General features: G+C 41.9%; 1 protein-coding gene across 3 annotated transcripts; it reads left to right on the forward strand.

Moving 5' to 3' along the window:
- Nucleotides 1–2,565: 2,565 nt before the first annotated feature.
- MS4A3 (membrane spanning 4-domains A3) lies at nucleotides 2,566–17,564 on the forward strand. 3 transcript variants are annotated; one of them, XM_043581232.1, is made up of 7 exons: nucleotides 2,578–2,859; nucleotides 8,383–8,554; nucleotides 9,204–9,338; nucleotides 11,798–11,854; nucleotides 13,768–13,926; nucleotides 16,391–16,492; nucleotides 17,116–17,564. In XM_043581232.1, exons 2-7 carry the CDS (start codon nucleotides 8,399–8,401, stop codon nucleotides 17,143–17,145), a joined length of 639 nt encoding a protein of 212 aa, XP_043437167.1. In that variant the 5' UTR covers nucleotides 2,578–2,859; nucleotides 8,383–8,398; the 3' UTR covers nucleotides 17,146–17,564. The 3 variants fall into 3 exon arrangements, with proteins under 3 accessions (XP_043437169.1, XP_043437167.1, XP_043437168.1); XM_043581233.1 differs by having other exon boundaries at nucleotides 2,578–2,826; XM_043581234.1 differs by lacking the exon at nucleotides 9,204–9,338 and having other exon boundaries at nucleotides 2,566–2,859.
- The last annotated feature ends 283 nt before the right edge of the window (nucleotides 17,565–17,847 follow it).

Genomic DNA, 17,847 nt, shown 5'->3' on the forward strand with positions numbered 1-17,847 from the left:
GCTGTTCTCTAAGGTGGGTACTATGGTCTTATATTTACAAACGAGACAACTGAAGTCTTAGAGTTTAATTAACTTCCTTTCAGAGCTCTTTTTTTTTTCTACAGTTCTTAATTTAAAACGAGTATGTTAAAAGGAACTACTCCTTTCCTCACTTACTCATATTTCTTCCTCTCCTTCCCTGAGAGCACTTTCTTGTCTTTTCCCTTCTTATTCTTCCTCTTCCTTCTCCTCCTCCTCTCCCTCCTCCTTCTCCTTTCCTTCATCCCTCACTTCCTCCCCCTCCCTACATCCCCTGTCCCTCCCCCCCCCCCCCCCCCCCCCCCCCCGCGTTCTCCTCCTCCTGCTGTTTCATCAGTATTCCATTTGCAATGGCTCTGGCTAAAGTGAAACATGAGGAACATAACTTTTGCTGCCATCCTGTTAGCTATTTCCTTATGTTTAGAGTTTCTCTGTCATCCAAAGCTCCAGAGTCCCTACTCCAGTCTTGGGTACCAGCCCTGAGCTCTTGCACACGATTACATTTCTCTGGATGCCAGGCCTCCACTCACTTCATATTCAGAGTCCAAGTTCACCATGTCCCCTCCCAGAGCGCTCCTTCGGTCATGGTACCCGGCCTCTTTTTCTCTTTTCGTGACCAAGTTTCCCCTTCTGCTCCAGTTTCTAGAATGAGGACCTCACCCGGTCATGGGCTGCCGGCTCCAGGCTCTGTCCTGTGACCTTCCTAAAGATTGCATTTTGAATCTCCACATGTGATTTATTGCCCTGCTGCCTCTTGGCTCTGATCTTCCCATCATCTATTTAAGGGCACTTTATTTATTTAGGATGATTGTGGAATGTTAAGCCTAAAAATAAAACTGCCAGTCATTTCACCAGCAAAAATGGGTTGGTGCAGGAATAGTAGGGAATTGCAACGTGACAAAAGCAAGCTACAGCAAACCATAGGAAAATCCTCAAAAGGAAAGGGAGGACCACTCTTTTATGGAGAAAGGGGTGGAGCTGGGGAGGGCTGTTAGAAACAAAAAGTCCATTGGGGGAAAAAGGGAATTCTAAGTGTAGGGGCTCCTTGTTGGCTGAGTGTGACTGTCTCTCATTGGTTGGGCTGTTGCCAGGAGAAGGTGGTGAGGTGAGAAACACCTTTCTTCCTTCTGCTGGGTATTAAAGAAGGCAAAATAGTATGGCTTGAGAAGGGAGGTCTCTTCCTGTGGGCTCTGCCATTCCGGGGAAGCAGTAGGCCATGAGAGCTGCCTGCTTTTGGCTTCCCAACACCATTTTCACAAACGAGGTTTCTTTTTATTCATTTTCCCAATAATGTATCTTCTGAGCTGGGGTACTTTTGAAAGTGAGGAGAGGCTTTATTAATTAATTAATTTGTTTATTAAATTTAAGGAAATGTATATATATTTTTTTAATTTTTTTTTCAACGTTTATTTATTTTTGGGACAGAGAGAGACAGAGCATGAACGGGGGAGGAGCAGAGAGAGAGGGAGACACAGAATCGAAAACAGGCTCCAGGCTCCGAGCCATCAGCCCAGAGCCTGAAGCGGGGCTCGAACTCACGGACCGCGAGATCGTGACCTGGCTGAAGTCGGACGCTTAACCGACTGCGCCACCCAGGCGCCCCAAGGAAATGTATATTTATTTTTGAGAGACAGAGACAGAGAATGAGCGGGGGAGGGGGAGAGGGAAAGGGAGAGGGAGACACAATCCAAAGCTGGCTCCAGGCCCCGAGCTGTCAGCACGGAGCCCGACGAGGGGCTCGAACTCACAAACCTCAAGATCATGACCCGAGCTGAAGCCGGACACTTAACTGACAGAGCCACCCAGATGCCCCTCTTTACTTATTTTCAACTTTATTTATTTTAAGAGAGAGAGAGCAAGTGAGGGAGGGGCAGAGAGAAAAAGGGAGAGAGAGAGAGAGAAAGAATCCCAAGCAGGCTCAGCATTGTCAGCACAGAGCCCGACGTGAGGCTCAAACGCACAAACCATGAGATCATGACCTGAGCTGACCTCAGATGCTTAACCGACTGAGCCACCCAGGCACCCCAGGAGGCATCATTATTTACAAATCACACTGGGAGTAGCAGGCATGACCCTGACCTCACCCTACCCAGAGCTTGAGGTTTGCACACAGCTTGGCCGGGCACTGGATCCGGTTAGGAAAGCTGGTTAACATTTCTATGCCATAGTTTTCTCTTCTGTGAGATTGGGTTACCCGTTATACCTCGGCCTGGAGTCATCGTGAGGCTGAAGTGAGTTAATGCGCGCAGGGCATTTAGAGTGACGACTGGTACGCAGCAATCATTCACTGCCATTAAACTACAATTTGCCTAATTTTTGTATCTTTGACGTTGGCAGACGAACCAGCCTGTCTAAGCCTGTGAGAATTGAACGTAAGGATGTGTGTGACCACCCTCCCTCCTCCAGACGCTGCTTTTACTATCTGACTTCGTTCTTTTCTTACTGGGCAAGTGACTGTTCGACACCCCCCCATCCCACGACGCTTTCCCACCCATCTCCCTGTACTTCCTGCTTGCATTTCTTGGTCCAACCATATGTTAAGCAATGTCACAGGGCCAGCAGACGGTTACTCCTGCTGCCAGTTTCCTAATCAACGGCAAGCCTTGGGGACACGCAGTGAAAGCAGAGTGGTCCCAGGTGCCCGTGTGGTTGGCACACTCTTCAGTCAGCCAGCACCACATTTTCACCGACTCCTCTAGAGTGTTGCCTCAGGCAAAGGTATGTTAAGCCTGAGTCCAAAGAGGCTGCAGTTTTCCAGAAAGGACACCGTCGCTGTCATTACTGAGCGTCTCCTACTCGGCTTCAGAGGCAAGACGTCTTCCAACGCTTGAAGCCTCCAAGGTAAACCCTACAGATTCGCTCTTCAGAGAAAGCCCCCTTTTTTCTTGTCTCCTGGGTGCCACCCAGGAGAGTCAGTGGGCCGTGAGGATGTCTGCAGAGTGTTCTGGTTGGTTGTCACGTAGAGATTTGGAACTTTCAGCTGCGAGCATGGCTTCCCCTTAGAGTCTGATTGCTCCTTTGGTGTTCAAAATGTTAGACATAATTGTCTAGTTATTTCTTTGGAAAGACACGGGCGTGGACACCACCTACACACACACACACACACACACACACACCTCTTAGATATATATAATCCAAGTGGCTGCCTCCAAATTTGGCTGCCGGCTGTGGGAATGAGGGATGGTCTGGACACATCTGAAGTAAGGATTTAGTAAATGAGTTTCTGCATGAGCTCAGAGGGACGGTAACGATACTCTGAAAGCCAGATTGCCAGGTTCGGGTCTCCAGCTTCTGAAATTGCTGGCCTTGTGGGTTTTGGCAAATTACTTAAGTCTCCTGGTGTTCCACTTTCTCGCCTGCAAAACGGAAAGGATCATAGCGGCAGTACCTATTTATATGGATGTGTGAGACCTATGGTGGTTAAATGGGTAAAGCATTTAGTGCAATGCCTGACACACACTAAAAGCCAGATAGGTGAACTTAATGGGTTCTCGGGAAATCTACACTTCTCCCATTAAAAAAAAAAGCTCAATTGACCACATTATTTTATTTTATTTTTTTTAAATTTTTTTTCAACGTTTATTTATTTTTGGGACAGAGAGAGACAGAGCATGAACGGGGGAGGGGCAGAGAGAGGGGGAGACACAGAATCGGAAACAGGCTCCAGGCTCTGAGCCATCAGCCCAGGGCCTGACGCGGGGCTCGAACTCACGGACCGCGAGATCGTGACCTGGCTGAAGTCGGACGCTTAACCGACTGCGCCACCCAGGCGCCCCATCAATTGACCACATTATTGAAAATAGTTTATTTTGCCTGAAGCCTGAAAATTCTCTTTGATATGTATAGTTATTTTATTTTTATTTATTTATTCTTTAATGTTTATTTACCTTTGAGAGAGAGAGAGAGAGAGAGTGAGCAGGGGAGGGGCAGAGAGAGACTGAGACACAGGATCTGAAACAGGTTCCAGGCTCTGGGCCGTCAGCCCAGAGCACAACATGGGGCTTGAACCCATGAACGATGAGAGCATGGCCTGAGCTGAAGTCAGAGGCTTAACCGACTGAGCCACACAGGCACCCCATTTATAGTTATTTTAAAAAATCAAGAGGTACCTGGGTGGCTGAGTTGGTTCAGCATCTGACTCTTGGTTTCAGCCTAGGTCATGATTTCATGGCTCATGAGTTCAAGCCCCACATTGGGCTTAGCGCAAACAGCACGAGCCTGCTTGGGATTCTCTCCCCCCACCCCTCCCATCTCTGCCCCTCCTCTGTTTGTGCTCTCTCTCTCAAAATAAATAAATAAACAAAATAACAAAATAAAAAAGTCAAATTAAATGATGTGGCTAGAGGGGTGCCTGGGTGTCTCAGTCAATTAAGCATCTGACTCTTGAATTTGGCTCAGGTCATGACCCTGTGGTTTGTGGGTTTGAGCCCTGCATTGGGCTCTGTGTTCTTGGTGTGGAGCCTGTGTGGGATTCTTGCTCTCTCCTCTCTCTCTCTGATTCTCCCCCACTCCAGCTTTCTCTCTCTCTCAAGAAAAATAAATAAATAAACTTAAAAAATAAATGATAGGTTTCCTCCTTCCAGAACTAGTCGGGAGTTTCTCTGTATGAGAGGCTCCAATCCTCACAAACATATTTCACTTATCATTCATAAAGCATGGCTACATCAAGCTGGACCAAAAGTTCATTTATTTTATTTTATTTTATTTTTTCAACTTTTTTTTTTTTTTTTAATTTTTGGGACGGAGAGAGAGACAGAGCATGAACGGGGGAGGGGCAGAGAGAGAGGGAGACACAGAATCGGAAACAGGCTCCAGGCTCCGAGCCATCAGCCCAGAGCCTGACGCGGGGCTCCAACTCACAGACCGCGAGATCGTGACCTGGCTGAAGTCGGATGCTTAACCGACTGCGCCACCCAGGCGCCCCCAAAAGTTCATTTATTTATTAAGCATGTATTTGCTGAGTGCGCAGCATGTGACAGACACAGATCTAGGCCCTGGGGTTACCAGGATGGGAAGACATCAGATACAGGTGAACATCCAGTCAGTTGAGGTTCAGACACGTAAGTAGTAGGAAAAGGGAAGCAGAGGGCAGGGCGTCCTGAGGTAATAAAGGGGAGGCTTCCTCCAGACCCGGCCAGGACTCAAGATGGCTTCCCTCAGGAAAGTGTGGCACGTGGACTGAGAGTCAGTCTGGAAGAAGAGCAGAAATTTTCTAGGTGGAGCTTGAGGGAAAACGTGTTTCAGGAAGAGAGGAATAATACTGAGAAGGAGAGTTGAAGACTTTTGAGAACTTGATGCTTGGGGGGCATTAAAGAAATAAAACATGGCTGGACAGAGCTGTGAGATAGGGAGGGGGAGGCGTGAAGCTAGACTAACAGGCAAGCAGGTATCTGATCATGAAGGAGCACCGCTCTCCACATTAATACATTTTAGCGAGGTAGATATCTTATGTAAAATATAGTTGTATTTCCCAGGGCATGTGGTTGGCTGTCAGTGAAGCATGCAACTCTTGATCTTGAGGTTGTGAATCTGGGCCCCATGTTGGGTGTGGAGATCACTTAAAAAAGAATAAAATCTTTAAAAAAATGTATATATATACATATTTCCCAATGGATAAATGTTAAGCCTGAGCTTTGCAAGGTGATGTTCAACATAGATGAGAGAGGGATTTGAGGGAATTAAAAAATTTTTGTTTTACGTTTGTTTATTTTTGAGAGTGAGAGAGACAGAGCACGAGCAGGGGAGGGGCGGAGGGAGAGGAAGACACAGAATCCAAAGCAGGCTCCAGGCTCTGAGTTGTCAGCAAGAGCCTGATGTGGGGCTCGAACTCATGGATCTCGAGATCATGACCTGAGCTGAAGTCAGATGCTTAACCGACTGAGTCACCCAGGTGGCCCTGTTTGGCCATTCTTATTATTATACATCCTGACCAGGATTACCTTAGGTATTTATTAAAATAGACTTTGCTGTCAACTTTTTGATATTTCCTCCTTCTTGGATTCCGTGCATAGTATTGAACATGGAAGGTAAGGGTTCTTTGTCATTCTGTATTTATCAGTGTTTAAACAGAGCGTGTACCTAAATGCTAGCATGGAAATCAGTATTGGCAGGACATTTTGATGAGAGGTAAAATAGCAATTTTCAATGTGATAAAGTTAAAGGAGAATGTGTTCTGACTTTCACCTTCTTAGTGCCTTTGTGAATAAATAAGCATGACACATACCCTTTATGATAGAGAACTGGAAAGGTAAACCTTATCCTGAAAGGAAGCAGCATGGATCTAATCTGATAAAAGTGAGTGAAATTATTAGAAAAATAGATCTGCCGTACAATTTGCAACAAAAAGTAGAAATTAAGAAACCATTCTAAACTCAAAGTCAATAGTTTTGGCAGAATTCAGCAGTATATAATGGGTTTGTAGTTAATCTCTTTTTTCTTTAAAAAAAAAAAAAAGCTTTTTTAAGCTTATTTATTTTGAGAGAGACAGAGAGCAAGTGGAGTAGGGGTAGAGAGAATCCCAAGCAGGCTCTGCACTGTCAGCACAGAGCCCGATGTGGGGCTTGAACTCATAAACTGTGAGATTGTGACCTGAGCCAAAATCAAGAGTCAGACGCTTAACCGACTGAGCCACCCAGGTGCCCCTGTGGTTAATCTCCTACTGTCCACCTCATCAGTTGTAAAAGCAGAGAAGCATTTTGCAATCACGTTGTGTTGGAGAAGCCTGTTATCAGTTATTTTACTAGCAAAAATGGGTTTATTCAGGAAGAGTAGAGAATTGCAATTTAGGACAAACAAGCTAACACAAAATCATATGTGAGTCCAGACAACAAAGAGAAGGAACTGCTCTTTTATAGAGGGAAAGAGGGGAATTAGGAGTTACTGTTACACACAAAAAGCCCCTTGCAGCAGACTGGGACTTGGAAATAGAGTAGCTTTTAGTTGTGACAGCCTCTTGTTGGCTGGGCTGCTCTTCTCTGGGATAGTAAAGTGGTATTGACTTGGAAGATGCCAAGTGCTTCTCTTCCTGTTGGGTCTACAACTGAGGAGGAGGGACAGGGCACGAGAAGCCCCTGTTGTGGCGTCCTGATTCCATCTGAAACAAGTTTCCCTTTATCAGTTTCCCACTAGGAAGTTATATTGCTCAAGATTGAACACACTGTGTGTGTGTGTGTATATATATATATATATATATATATTTTAATTTAGTTTAGTTTATTTATTTATTCTGAGAGAGAGAGAGAGAGAGAGAGAGAGAATCCCAAGTCACTGAAAGTGCAGAGCTTGATGTGGGGCTTGAACTCATAAACCATGAGATGGTGATCTGAGCTGAAACCGAGTCAGACATTTAACCAACTGAGCCACTCAGGCGCCCCCAGTGTATATTTTAGCGACACATCTTTTTTGGGTGTAATGATTGAGGTGGTTGTTTGGTGAACCTTATATACAATACTTTGAGTCTTTTTTTTTTTTTTTTTTTTTTGCCACAAGGCAGAGTATGAGTTAAAGTTAACATTTACCAACTGTCTATTAGGTTAGGGACTTCAGACCTTATCAAAGTTGCCTCTTGCCATGTTAATATGAAATTAAAATTATTTTCATTTTACATATGTGAACACAGGCTCCCATTACTAGATCACACAACTAATAAGTGGCCAAATTTGGATTTAGATTCGTCTCTTCCACGGTGCTTAAACTCTTTCCGCTGTACCGAACGGTGACCCAGAACGGTATCTTCCATATAGTACTATATAGCATAACGATTAAAAAATGTTCGACCTTAAAGTAGAATGTCCCTAATAGAGCTGAACTCAGTTATGAGCTGTGTTAAGTGTGGGTAAGTTATCTGACCTCTCTATGCTTCAATTTTTTCATCTTTAAAATCGGAATAATAATATCGCAACATAGATTGTTGGGAGGATTAAATATGTTAACACGGTCACAGCAACCAGACAGTACCTGGCATGTAGTAGCAACTCAATAAATTATACTTCTTGTTATTATAGGGAGGTGACCAAAGTCATTTTCCTCAACCAAGAGATCAACTTTCAGTGAAACCATCTGTCTGGTTGTCCAGGATTGATTTGAAGAAAGAGGGGCTATGTAATGTATACATACATATAAAAATGAGAAAGGAATCACACTTCACTGTTTCAAAGTTATGTGAGGCACTTAGACTTACTACAGTAGTTTGATGGTGTCTACTACTCCAAGACAAAATGAAATTCAACAATGTAAATTGATGCTCCATTTGTGGAGAGTCATTTTGATGTATGGACGGAAATGAACCCTTCTGTTGCACTCAAAAAATTGTAGCTGGTGGGGAAAGGGAAAACATCAAACCTTTGGATTTCTTTTCTGTGATAGCCATCAATAACCCCAGATGGCCTCCCGAGGAGATGAGAATGCAGAACTGGAGGCAGCCTCAGCAGGTGGTACCCCAGTGAGCCAGGTGGAACCAGAGGTGGTGAATAACTCTGTCTACCAGCCCATTAATGGATCACAAAATCACCAGAAGGAGAAGTTACAGGCCCTTGGGGTAGGTCATCTTTAGTTTACAAATTGGTTTAAGACAGAAGAAAATAAATAGCATGTGGAAAACCTTGTCTATCCTCATCAGGAGAGATTTCTGAATTATTCATCACTAAGTCAATAATGTTGCTTCTTTAAGAAAAGACTGGGACCCATTTTAGACCTGGGGAGTAGGAACTGTCCTGTCAGCATTGGAGAATGGACTCCAGTCTGACCACCACCTCGGGAGGCTGAGTTCTTATGAATGCCTTCCGTATTTTAGATCTAAAAATTGGATTGACGAAAGCTTGGATGAACTGCTGTTTAATGTCTGAGTGCCTTCATCATACTATGCCCCCAAGGTGTGCTAGGAAGATATTTGACCCCGTCTGTGTTGCCAGCCATATTGCCTCTACTTTTCTACCACTGTCTGGAAGGAGTTTGTGAGAATGGACAGGAGGAGGGAGAGACGTGGTGATGAAGGGCTGCCACTGGGATCGGTGGGAATGGCATAGAACAAAAACCTCCCAGAATAAGGCCTTGCCCAGTTAAGCTTGACATTGTCATCATTTCCAGCAATGATATCTCCTTTCTGAAGAAAATTCAAATGGTCTCTTCTCCATGGACACTAGTACATGACCATTATGCTTTTTTTTTTTCTTTTTTCCTTCTTATAGGCCGTCCAGATCATGAATGGAGCAACAATTCTGGCTCTGGGTGTTTTTCTAGGTTCCTTACAAAGCATATTTCGTGCCTTCCGCCCGTTTTTCTTGGTCTTCTACACAGGCTACCCACTATGGGGTGCTGTTTTTGTGCGTATTCATGTTCCCCTGACCATAGATCATTTCTTAGATACCACTGCTAGAAATGTGTTAGATTATTAAAGTGTTGTTTTTAGGTTATTTGGAGATTGCATGCTGTGGGTTTGATTTGTAATTCCTTACACAACTTTTAAAAACAAAGTGCCTTCTTGAGTAAGAGAAATCACATTTGCTGAGTACAAATTAAGTCTCAAACATTAACTTGATGTATTCATGCATTAAATCCAGCTATTACATTTATGGATGCTAAGAAAATCAAATGAAAAATGAGTATTGGTGAATTGTCTTGTGCAGTCAAGAGAGTCCTGGTTTGGGAGATAAGAGATTTGCCTGCTGATTACAGTCTGGAAATCAGAAGACTGATTTCCCCTATTTGAGTCAAAACGGAATCAATAAAATAGGCTTTGGTTCTAGGTGGTTTTAAAATTTATTTGAATAAATAAATTTGTTATTTGATTATCAACTACCTGATGTTTTCTTTTGAAAAAGATAATTAGTTGGAACTATTTGCTAATCAGACACTAATTTTTTTGTTTTTTGTTTTCTTGTCTATTCTGGTGTTAGACCTTTGAGAATTTATAAGTGTTTGGTCTCAGACTACCATGAAATCCAAGATGGGCAAGTTTAGTTGAAAATAGTAAATGGAACGTGTAATTGGCAAATGAAGAAGATATAAATTTATAGCAAATCTGGGGCTCTAATTTATTCATGAGTTTAGTTTTTCAGAATCACCGACCTTCAGATCTTCTTTAAAACAAAATTGCTCATAATTTGTCAACAATCTCATATGCTGACAAAAGATGACATTCAGTTTCTGGATGCAGTATAAAACACATAATTTGGATTTAACATTTCTGAAATTTTTAGATAGTTCCTACTATCATTTTGATGACATACTTGGAGTCTGAATTTTTCTAGAAAACCTGAAGTACACATTTTCTCTGCATAATGAATCCTGACTATCTAAATGGAAAACTTCCATATTGTAGAACAGAGGATGGTGAAGTGTTTCAGTTATTCCGTCAGGAAAGAGTTTTCTTTTCTCAGAAAGCTGGGGTCAGTATGTTGGGAAAATGTGGTCAGGAAGCCAGAGCTCATTCTTTGAAAGCATCCTCAGCATGAAGGTTCAAATCTGACCATTGGATTCCCATCGCTGGAAGCTTTGCCCCGGCTCTGTCTATCGCTGATGGAGTAAAGTCGAAGATCCACGACATTATCTGGTCTTACCTGCAACTACACCCCTGTCTCCCTCCCCTTCCCTCTGTATACGGGCCCTGCTGTTTATTGACCGTGTGATTCCTTCTATGAACCAATCTTCCTCTTACCCATCCTTATTGACCTTTGAGAAAAATATCTAAGTTCTTACCCTTTAGTTTCTTCAGTAAGATAGTAGAAATAACATGGGGGCCCTCTTTTTGGGCCATTTTTAAATGGGGAAAAAAATGCATAAAAACCTTAGCTATTGTTAATAATACAAGTGCTTTAGGTGTGCTGGGCCAATTTCCAAGACATCATCATGTATCATTTCATTCCATCCCCATATAGCTATAAGATCAGTAATATTAACATGGGGATATGCACATCTCTATTTTACAGAAAAAGAAAGTAGGCAAAAACTGAGCCTAGGTGACTGAATGAATACAAGCTGAAGATAGGGTCAGGGTGCATATGCTCTCGACCATAAAGCTCTAGTGACCCTGAACTTTCTCGTGATAACCATCTTGTTATTTGACGTGGAATCCGAAGCCTGTTCCTTTGTGTTCAGGCAGAATATTCGAGAATTGAATCTATGGAGCCAGCTCTTGCTCTCCATGATTTTGGCAACTTTGCCCTCAAACCATAGGCGTGGCTCGGCAAATTGTTTTAAGAATTTGTGGGGTATAAAACAGCATGAAATTTTGAGAAAGCCATCAACTTGTAGAGAATTCACTTTATAAAATTAGAGTCATGAAAATAATAGCTTATCAAAATAATCATTTAAAATGAGTGGGTATAGCAATGTAGACAGACTTGCTGAAGTTCTTTCAGAACATCTAATCCAATAAATCAAACCCTCATCTGAAGCTTGAGTCAGAATATGAGAATGACGTTATATATGCATGTGTATGTAAATAAATATTATTTACATTTACTATAAGTATAAGCATAAAGATAATTATATCACATTACATATGTCTTTATCTTATGTTTTTAAAGTATGCACGCTCATATAATGTATAAAAACAGATGTAATAAAATATCACATGTCTGCTCAAAATTTTAACTAATTAAAATTTGTATTCATACGAAATGATGAGCAACATCGAGTATAATTCTCTGTGATAGAGTGTGAATTTTAGAAAGAAATTTTATGCAACCATTGCTAGATATCTACTAATTGACGGAGGACAAAATGAAAATGGTTGAGACTTAATGTTCTCTTATCTGTTTCATTTCCTGTGTTTAAACAGTTTATTGTTTCAGGATCCTTGTCTGTTGCAGCTGGGAGAAAGCCCACAAAAAAGTTGGTAAGTGGCAGTTCTTCCTGTATTCCTATGATTGTGGAACTAGAAATAAGTTACCCATTAATAACAAGAGAGAGAGGTTGGTGAATTCAACTGAGAGACCGAGTCTTGTGTAATGCACAAGAAAATTCTCTTAAGGCATTCAGATGGTAAATTATCAGAAAATCATGGAGATTGTGAATGATTCCTGGGATGGTTACTTTGAATATTTGATGAATCTGAAGCTCAGAAAAAGGCTTCTTGATTTTTGTGTGTTGTGAAACTTGACTAATTCTAACTACTTTGAGTGTACCCTTTCCCACCACTAAGTCCACACCCAAAAGCCAAAAGTGCTATTCCTTTAGTGATTCCTTATACACTTCATAAGTCCCTGTTATGTGTTCTCACTAAATCATCTCTCTGCCAGCTACACGCCTTTCCTAGCTCATTCACTCTGCCTTCTCCACGGATGGCCACCTTGAACACCAATCCCTTTTCTTTTACCTTTATTCTCTGTTGATGACCTTGCTCCCTATTCTGAGAAACCCAAGCCCTTAGAAAAGAACATTCAGATGCCCTCTCTAACATCCACTTCACAGAACAGGTCTGAACCGATTCGTTTTTTATTCTAACTTCTTACCGTAGGTGACTCTGATTTTCTTCAAAGCTGTCATCCCTATTTGAATACTAGATTCTGTTCCTTTTTTCCCCACCTGAGTGCATCACTCCAAATGTCTTTCTGCTAGATTTTTTCAATCAGCCTATCAGCATCCAGTTACTAATCTAAGCAGAAAAAAAATACCTTGACCTTATTTTCTCCTGATAGCTACGGGTACAATTTGCTTTTCCTTCTGTAGTTAAACTCCTCAAAGGAATTATCTACACTCTGTCTCCAGTTCCAATCTACTCAGTAAGGGCTTTATTTTCCAATAAAGCTTTATTTTCTTCCCTACCTATCGAGTAAGAACTTCCAATCTACCCAGGAAGGGCATTGTTTTATAATAAGGCTTTATTTTCTTCCCTGTTACATCTTTGTAAACACTCTCCTTAAGATCACTACTGATTTCTCTGTTGGCAAGGCAGAGATCAATTCCTGGTCCTCATCTAACTTGATTCATGGGCAGCATTTAGTACGCAGTGGATCACTCATTCCTCCCTCCAATGATTTCTTCATTTAGCTTCTAGATCACTTCCATTAGCTGGTTTCCTCTTGTCTTTTCAGTGTCCCCTTCTCAATCTCCTTTCCTTTGCTTCTCTCTGACCTTCAAAAGTTGGGGTGCCCCAGAACTCAATTCCTTGTTACCTGCCCTACTCACTCCTTTGGTGACCTCATCCATGCTCCTGGCTTCAAGTGACATTGCGTGCCCACAACCCTGAAATAAACACTTCCAGCCTAGATCTCCCTCTGGGCAACAGGCCGGTGGATCTCATTGCTTCCACTTAAGAGTTCTAAAATCTCCCAAACTCTATCCTAATCTTCCTCCTCCAACCTTCTCCCTCCATTTCCTCCCCATATCAGCTGATGGGCACTCCCTCCTTCCAGATTCCCAGGCCCAAACCCTGAGGATTATCCCTGACTTCTCTTTCTTTGACAATCTTGAATCCAATTGATTCACACATCCTGTTGGCCCTATGTTCAAGCTAAATCTGACTTTGACTGTTTCTCATCCAGTCAGACACCATCTTTCTTAAGCGGGTTCCTTGCTTCTACTGCTGGCCCTGTCTACACTAGTCCTGCTTGAGACCTCAGTGCTCCCATTAATCTAACTGCATTGCCCCTTTGCTCAAAATCCTCCAGGGACTCTATTTTCCTCAGAGTAAGAACCAAAGTTCTTCTTAAGACCCGCAGGTCTTAGATGGGGGTTTAAATGAATTGCTACCAAAGGAAGGAAGCTTGTGCTTCCTATATTAATTGAAAATTCCTGTTCTTTTTTTAGGTGGAACACAATTTTGGAATGAATATTGCCAGCACTACCATTGCTCTAGTTGGGTTTGTTTTGGTCTCGATCAATTTAGCAGTTAATAAGTATTCTCTCAAGGAATGTCCGTCTTCACAGTCACTGGACTTATGCATTTGCATGGACGTCTTATCAAACGTATGTTTTCAAAAATTATGTTTAATTATAAAATATTCCAAATGATCTCAAATGTACAGAAGAATATCATATCGGGTATCATGCTACCTTGATTTGAATCTGGGCTTTGCCACTTATTAGCTCTACAATGAAGGGCAAATTAGATAGTGTTTCAATGTGCTCATCTTTTTTTTTTTTTATTATTAGTTTTTGAGAGAGAGAGAGAGAGAGACAGAGTATGAGTAGGGGAGGAGCAGAGAGAGAGGGAGACACAGAATCTGAAGCAGGGTCCAGGCTCTGAGCTGTCAGCACAGAGCCGGATGCGGAGCTTGAACCCACAAACTGTGAGATTGTGACCCGAGCTGAAGTCGGATGCCTAACAGACCGAGCCACCCAGGCGCCCCAATTTGCTCATCTTTGATATGAGGATGGTAATAGTATCAATCTCACAGGGTTGATGTAAGGGTTAAACAAGTTCATATTTGATGAGCAATTAAAACAGTGCACATTGGGACGCCTGGGTGGCTCAGTTGGTTGAGCATCCGACTTCGGCTCAGGTCATGATCTCGCGGTCCATGAGTTCGAGCCCCACATCGGGCTCTGTGCTGACAGCTCAGAGCCTGGAGCCTGCTTCGGATTCTGTGTCTCCTTCTCTCTCTGCCCCTCCCCTGCTCACACTCTGTCTCTCTCTCTCAAAAATAAGTAAACATTAAAAAAAATAAAAAAAAAAACCCAGTGCACATGGTGTTATAATATTAGTATTTATTGCTGCTGCTACTATTACACTCCCCAGAGAGATTAAATGAAATTTTTTAAATTTCATATCTTACTTAATAAAACTGACTTGGGAGATTTACAGTGTTCTCTGTGACCTGGGATTTTTGAATCATGAGTCACTGAAGTTTGGAATGTGGTACTTCACGTTGGAATTTTGGGGGTATATTATTTTTAATTTTTTTTTCAACATTTATTTATTTTTGGGACAGAGAGAGACAGAGCATGAACGGGGGAGGGGCAGAGACAGAGGGAGACACAGAATCGGAAACAGGCTCCAGGCTCTGAGCCATCAGCCCAGAGCCCGACGTGGGGCTCGAACTCACGGACCGCGAGATCGTGACCTGGCTGAAGTCGGACGCTTAACCGACTGCGCCACCCAGGCGCCCTGGTATATTATTTTTAAAGGGAAGCTCCCTAAGAAACTTTTCAAATGATGTTGTTGTTTGCGTTAGATATTCTCCCTCTTCTGAGGTCAATTTAGAATTAAGGTTTTCCTTTAAATTTGCCTTTTTTTCTCTGTGATGACCTATTTGATGACCTATTTTTACTGCCTGACTCCCAGTCCTCCTGTTTGCTGGCAAAGAAGTTTGTGCCTCATTTTTTTTCTTTCTGAAATGTATTGTTAATTATCTAAGTTTATATTTCTATGGGTCTGGGTTTTTTGTTGTTGTTGTTGTTGTTGTTTTCAGGTGGGTTTTGTAGTATTTTCCTTCTGGAGCAATCTTGTGTTTGCTTCTCCTTCGAGGTGCCTCAGTGATAATAGCAGGATCGCTAGTCTAGTAATTTTGTGTTTAATATTTCAGTTTAGTGTTTAGTTTCTAGGGATGGCATAGACACATAAACCTTCTAATAAAATCCCATTAATGAAATGGTGGGGGGTCATTTTTGTCCATTGTTCTGAACTACCTACTCATTTCTTTAGTTGGCTATGACTCAGATTCCTAGACGTTAGCAAGAATATCAGAATTTTGCCTTTACAGCCTCTTCAGCTGTGACCACTTCACGTGGTTGATAAAAAATGCAATGTATCTCTCTCTCCAGGTAAATTTTTTCCATTTATCTATTTATTATTTACTTATTTAAAAAAATTTTTTTAACGTTTATTTATTTTTGAGACACAGAGAGACAGAGCATGAACAGGGGAGGGGCAGAGAGAGAGGGAGACACAGAATCTGAAACAGGCTCCGGGCTCCGAGCTGTCAGCACAGAGCCCGATGTGGGGCTCGAACCCACAGACCACGAGATCATGACCTGGGCTGAAGTCAGATGCTCAACTGACTGAGCCACCCAGGTGCCCCATTATTTACTTATTTTTAAAGTTTATTTATTTATTTTGAGAGAGAGAGAGAGAGAGGGTACACAGGGGAGAGGCAGAGAGAGAGAGGGAGAGAGAGAATCCCAACCAGGGCAATGCTGTCAGCAGAGAGTCCAACATGGGGCTTGATCCCACGAACCGTGAGATCATGACCTGAGCCAAAATCAAGAGTCAGACACTTAACCAACTGAGCCCCCCAGGCCCCAGTTTCTATGTTTTTAGGTTGATGAGGTGTCTCTTAAAGAATGTTGGTGTGTGCCTGTGTCTTAAACCTAATCTATGGTTCACTTTGTTCTGTTTTAAGGGAGGGAGATGTTATATTTGGTTTCTTGATGACATGTTTTCCCTCTGAATGTTTGTACTATGTGTCATATGAGGGATCATATCTCCTAGGGCATCATGTCTCTAATGCTCATCCTTACCTTGCTGGAATTATGCATCAGCATCTCTGTTTCAGCCATGTGGTGTGCAGAAAACGCATGTAATTCCAGAGAGGTGAGTTTGTTTCCATGACTAATAATTCACATGGTCTGCTAAGGTTTAAGGTTCTCTCTGACTTCCAGAGTTGAAAAGATATACTTTTTTGTAGTAAGGATTTGTGGGGTTCCTGGAGTTAGACATGGTAGGAAAGTGAGGGATGGAATGAAGGCTGGAAAAGGATTCTGATGTGAAAATCTAACCGGAAACAATATATTTAAAATAATATTCAATACATTTATAACATCACAGTATGATCTTATAGTAATATAATTAGTGTGATAATAAATGACAATATCAATAAAAATACAGTTACTACAATATAATAATATAATAATAATATTTAACATATTTTTATACAGATATAATTAAGTTCAATAATTTCCATGTAACCTGTCAGTTTCTAACTGTATACCCAGGAAAAACCATGAATTCTTTCTAGATTTTAGGTAACTCACCTATAAGATGAAAACATTTTCATTGTCTTCTGACATTTGTTGTGAGGACTATGTATATAAAACTTTAGCATAGTAGTAATCAGTGAACACATATTATTGACGATAATCATGATGATTAAGGAAGGGATGGAAGGAGAGGGAGATGATGATCCTTTTCTTGGAGACTGATGTTTTATTTTCCAGGCGATTTCCTCACCTGGTAATTCTGTGTAAGCAGAAATGCCTCCTGATGAAACTAAATCTGAGAGCAAGGAAGTTCAACCTCAACTCTCCAATGAGTCAGAGCTTCATCAAAGACCTCAGGAAGACAGGAGCCTCCTCTCTTTACGGCACGAAGCATGAGAAACTTGAATATCTGACTCAACTTTTTTGTTTTTGTAAATTCTGTGCTCACCACTCCAAAGTTGTTCCCATAATCGGTGCTCTTTCTTCTTACCCACCTACTCCATTGCCTTACAAGGTTTAAAGGAAGCAGGCAGAATAATTCCCGTTTTATGAATTCTCTCTAAATCCAACTCCGAACCACCCATTGAGAAGGAAAACGAGTCAGATGTTTTTTGCATTGCAGAAAAATGCTTCTTGACTTTAGCTGACGTCAGCATTGTAAAACCTCAAATAAAAAATCATCATTATCATCGTTAAGATCATTTTTTCTCACATTTGAGGGGGGTAGGGTCATGTCTCAGAGGTTTTATTTCGGTCAGCTTCTGAGATTCCCACAAGCCCTGACACGTAAACGATGGTGTCGATCGGGGACTTTGAGAGCAATATCAATCAACATTTGTTCTTCAAAGGATGGCGAGAAACTGTAAAACGGAGAAGTAAGGAATAAGGGCTTTAGATCCTTACAGATCTGGGTTTAAATTGTGATACCGTCACTTGTTACCTGTGTGAGGTTGAGCAAGTTACTTAAGC

This window comes from Prionailurus bengalensis, chromosome D1, assembly GCF_016509475.1.
Source record: "Prionailurus bengalensis isolate Pbe53 chromosome D1, Fcat_Pben_1.1_paternal_pri, whole genome shotgun sequence".
In the NCBI taxonomy this organism is placed as follows: domain Eukaryota; kingdom Metazoa; phylum Chordata; class Mammalia; order Carnivora; family Felidae; genus Prionailurus; species Prionailurus bengalensis.

Coding starts and splice junctions, on each gene's coding strand:
- MS4A3 (XM_043581232.1), top strand. CDS start 8,399: ATGGCCTCCCGAGGAGATGAGAATGCAGAACTGGAGGCAGCCTCAGCA. Junction 8,555..9,203: donor AGAAGTTACAGGCCCTTGGG/GTAGGTCATCTT, acceptor TCCTTCTTATAG/GCCGTCCAGATCATGAATGG. Junction 16,493..17,115: donor ACGCATGTAATTCCAGAGAG/GTGAGTTTGTTT, acceptor TTTATTTTCCAG/GCGATTTCCTCACCTGGTAA.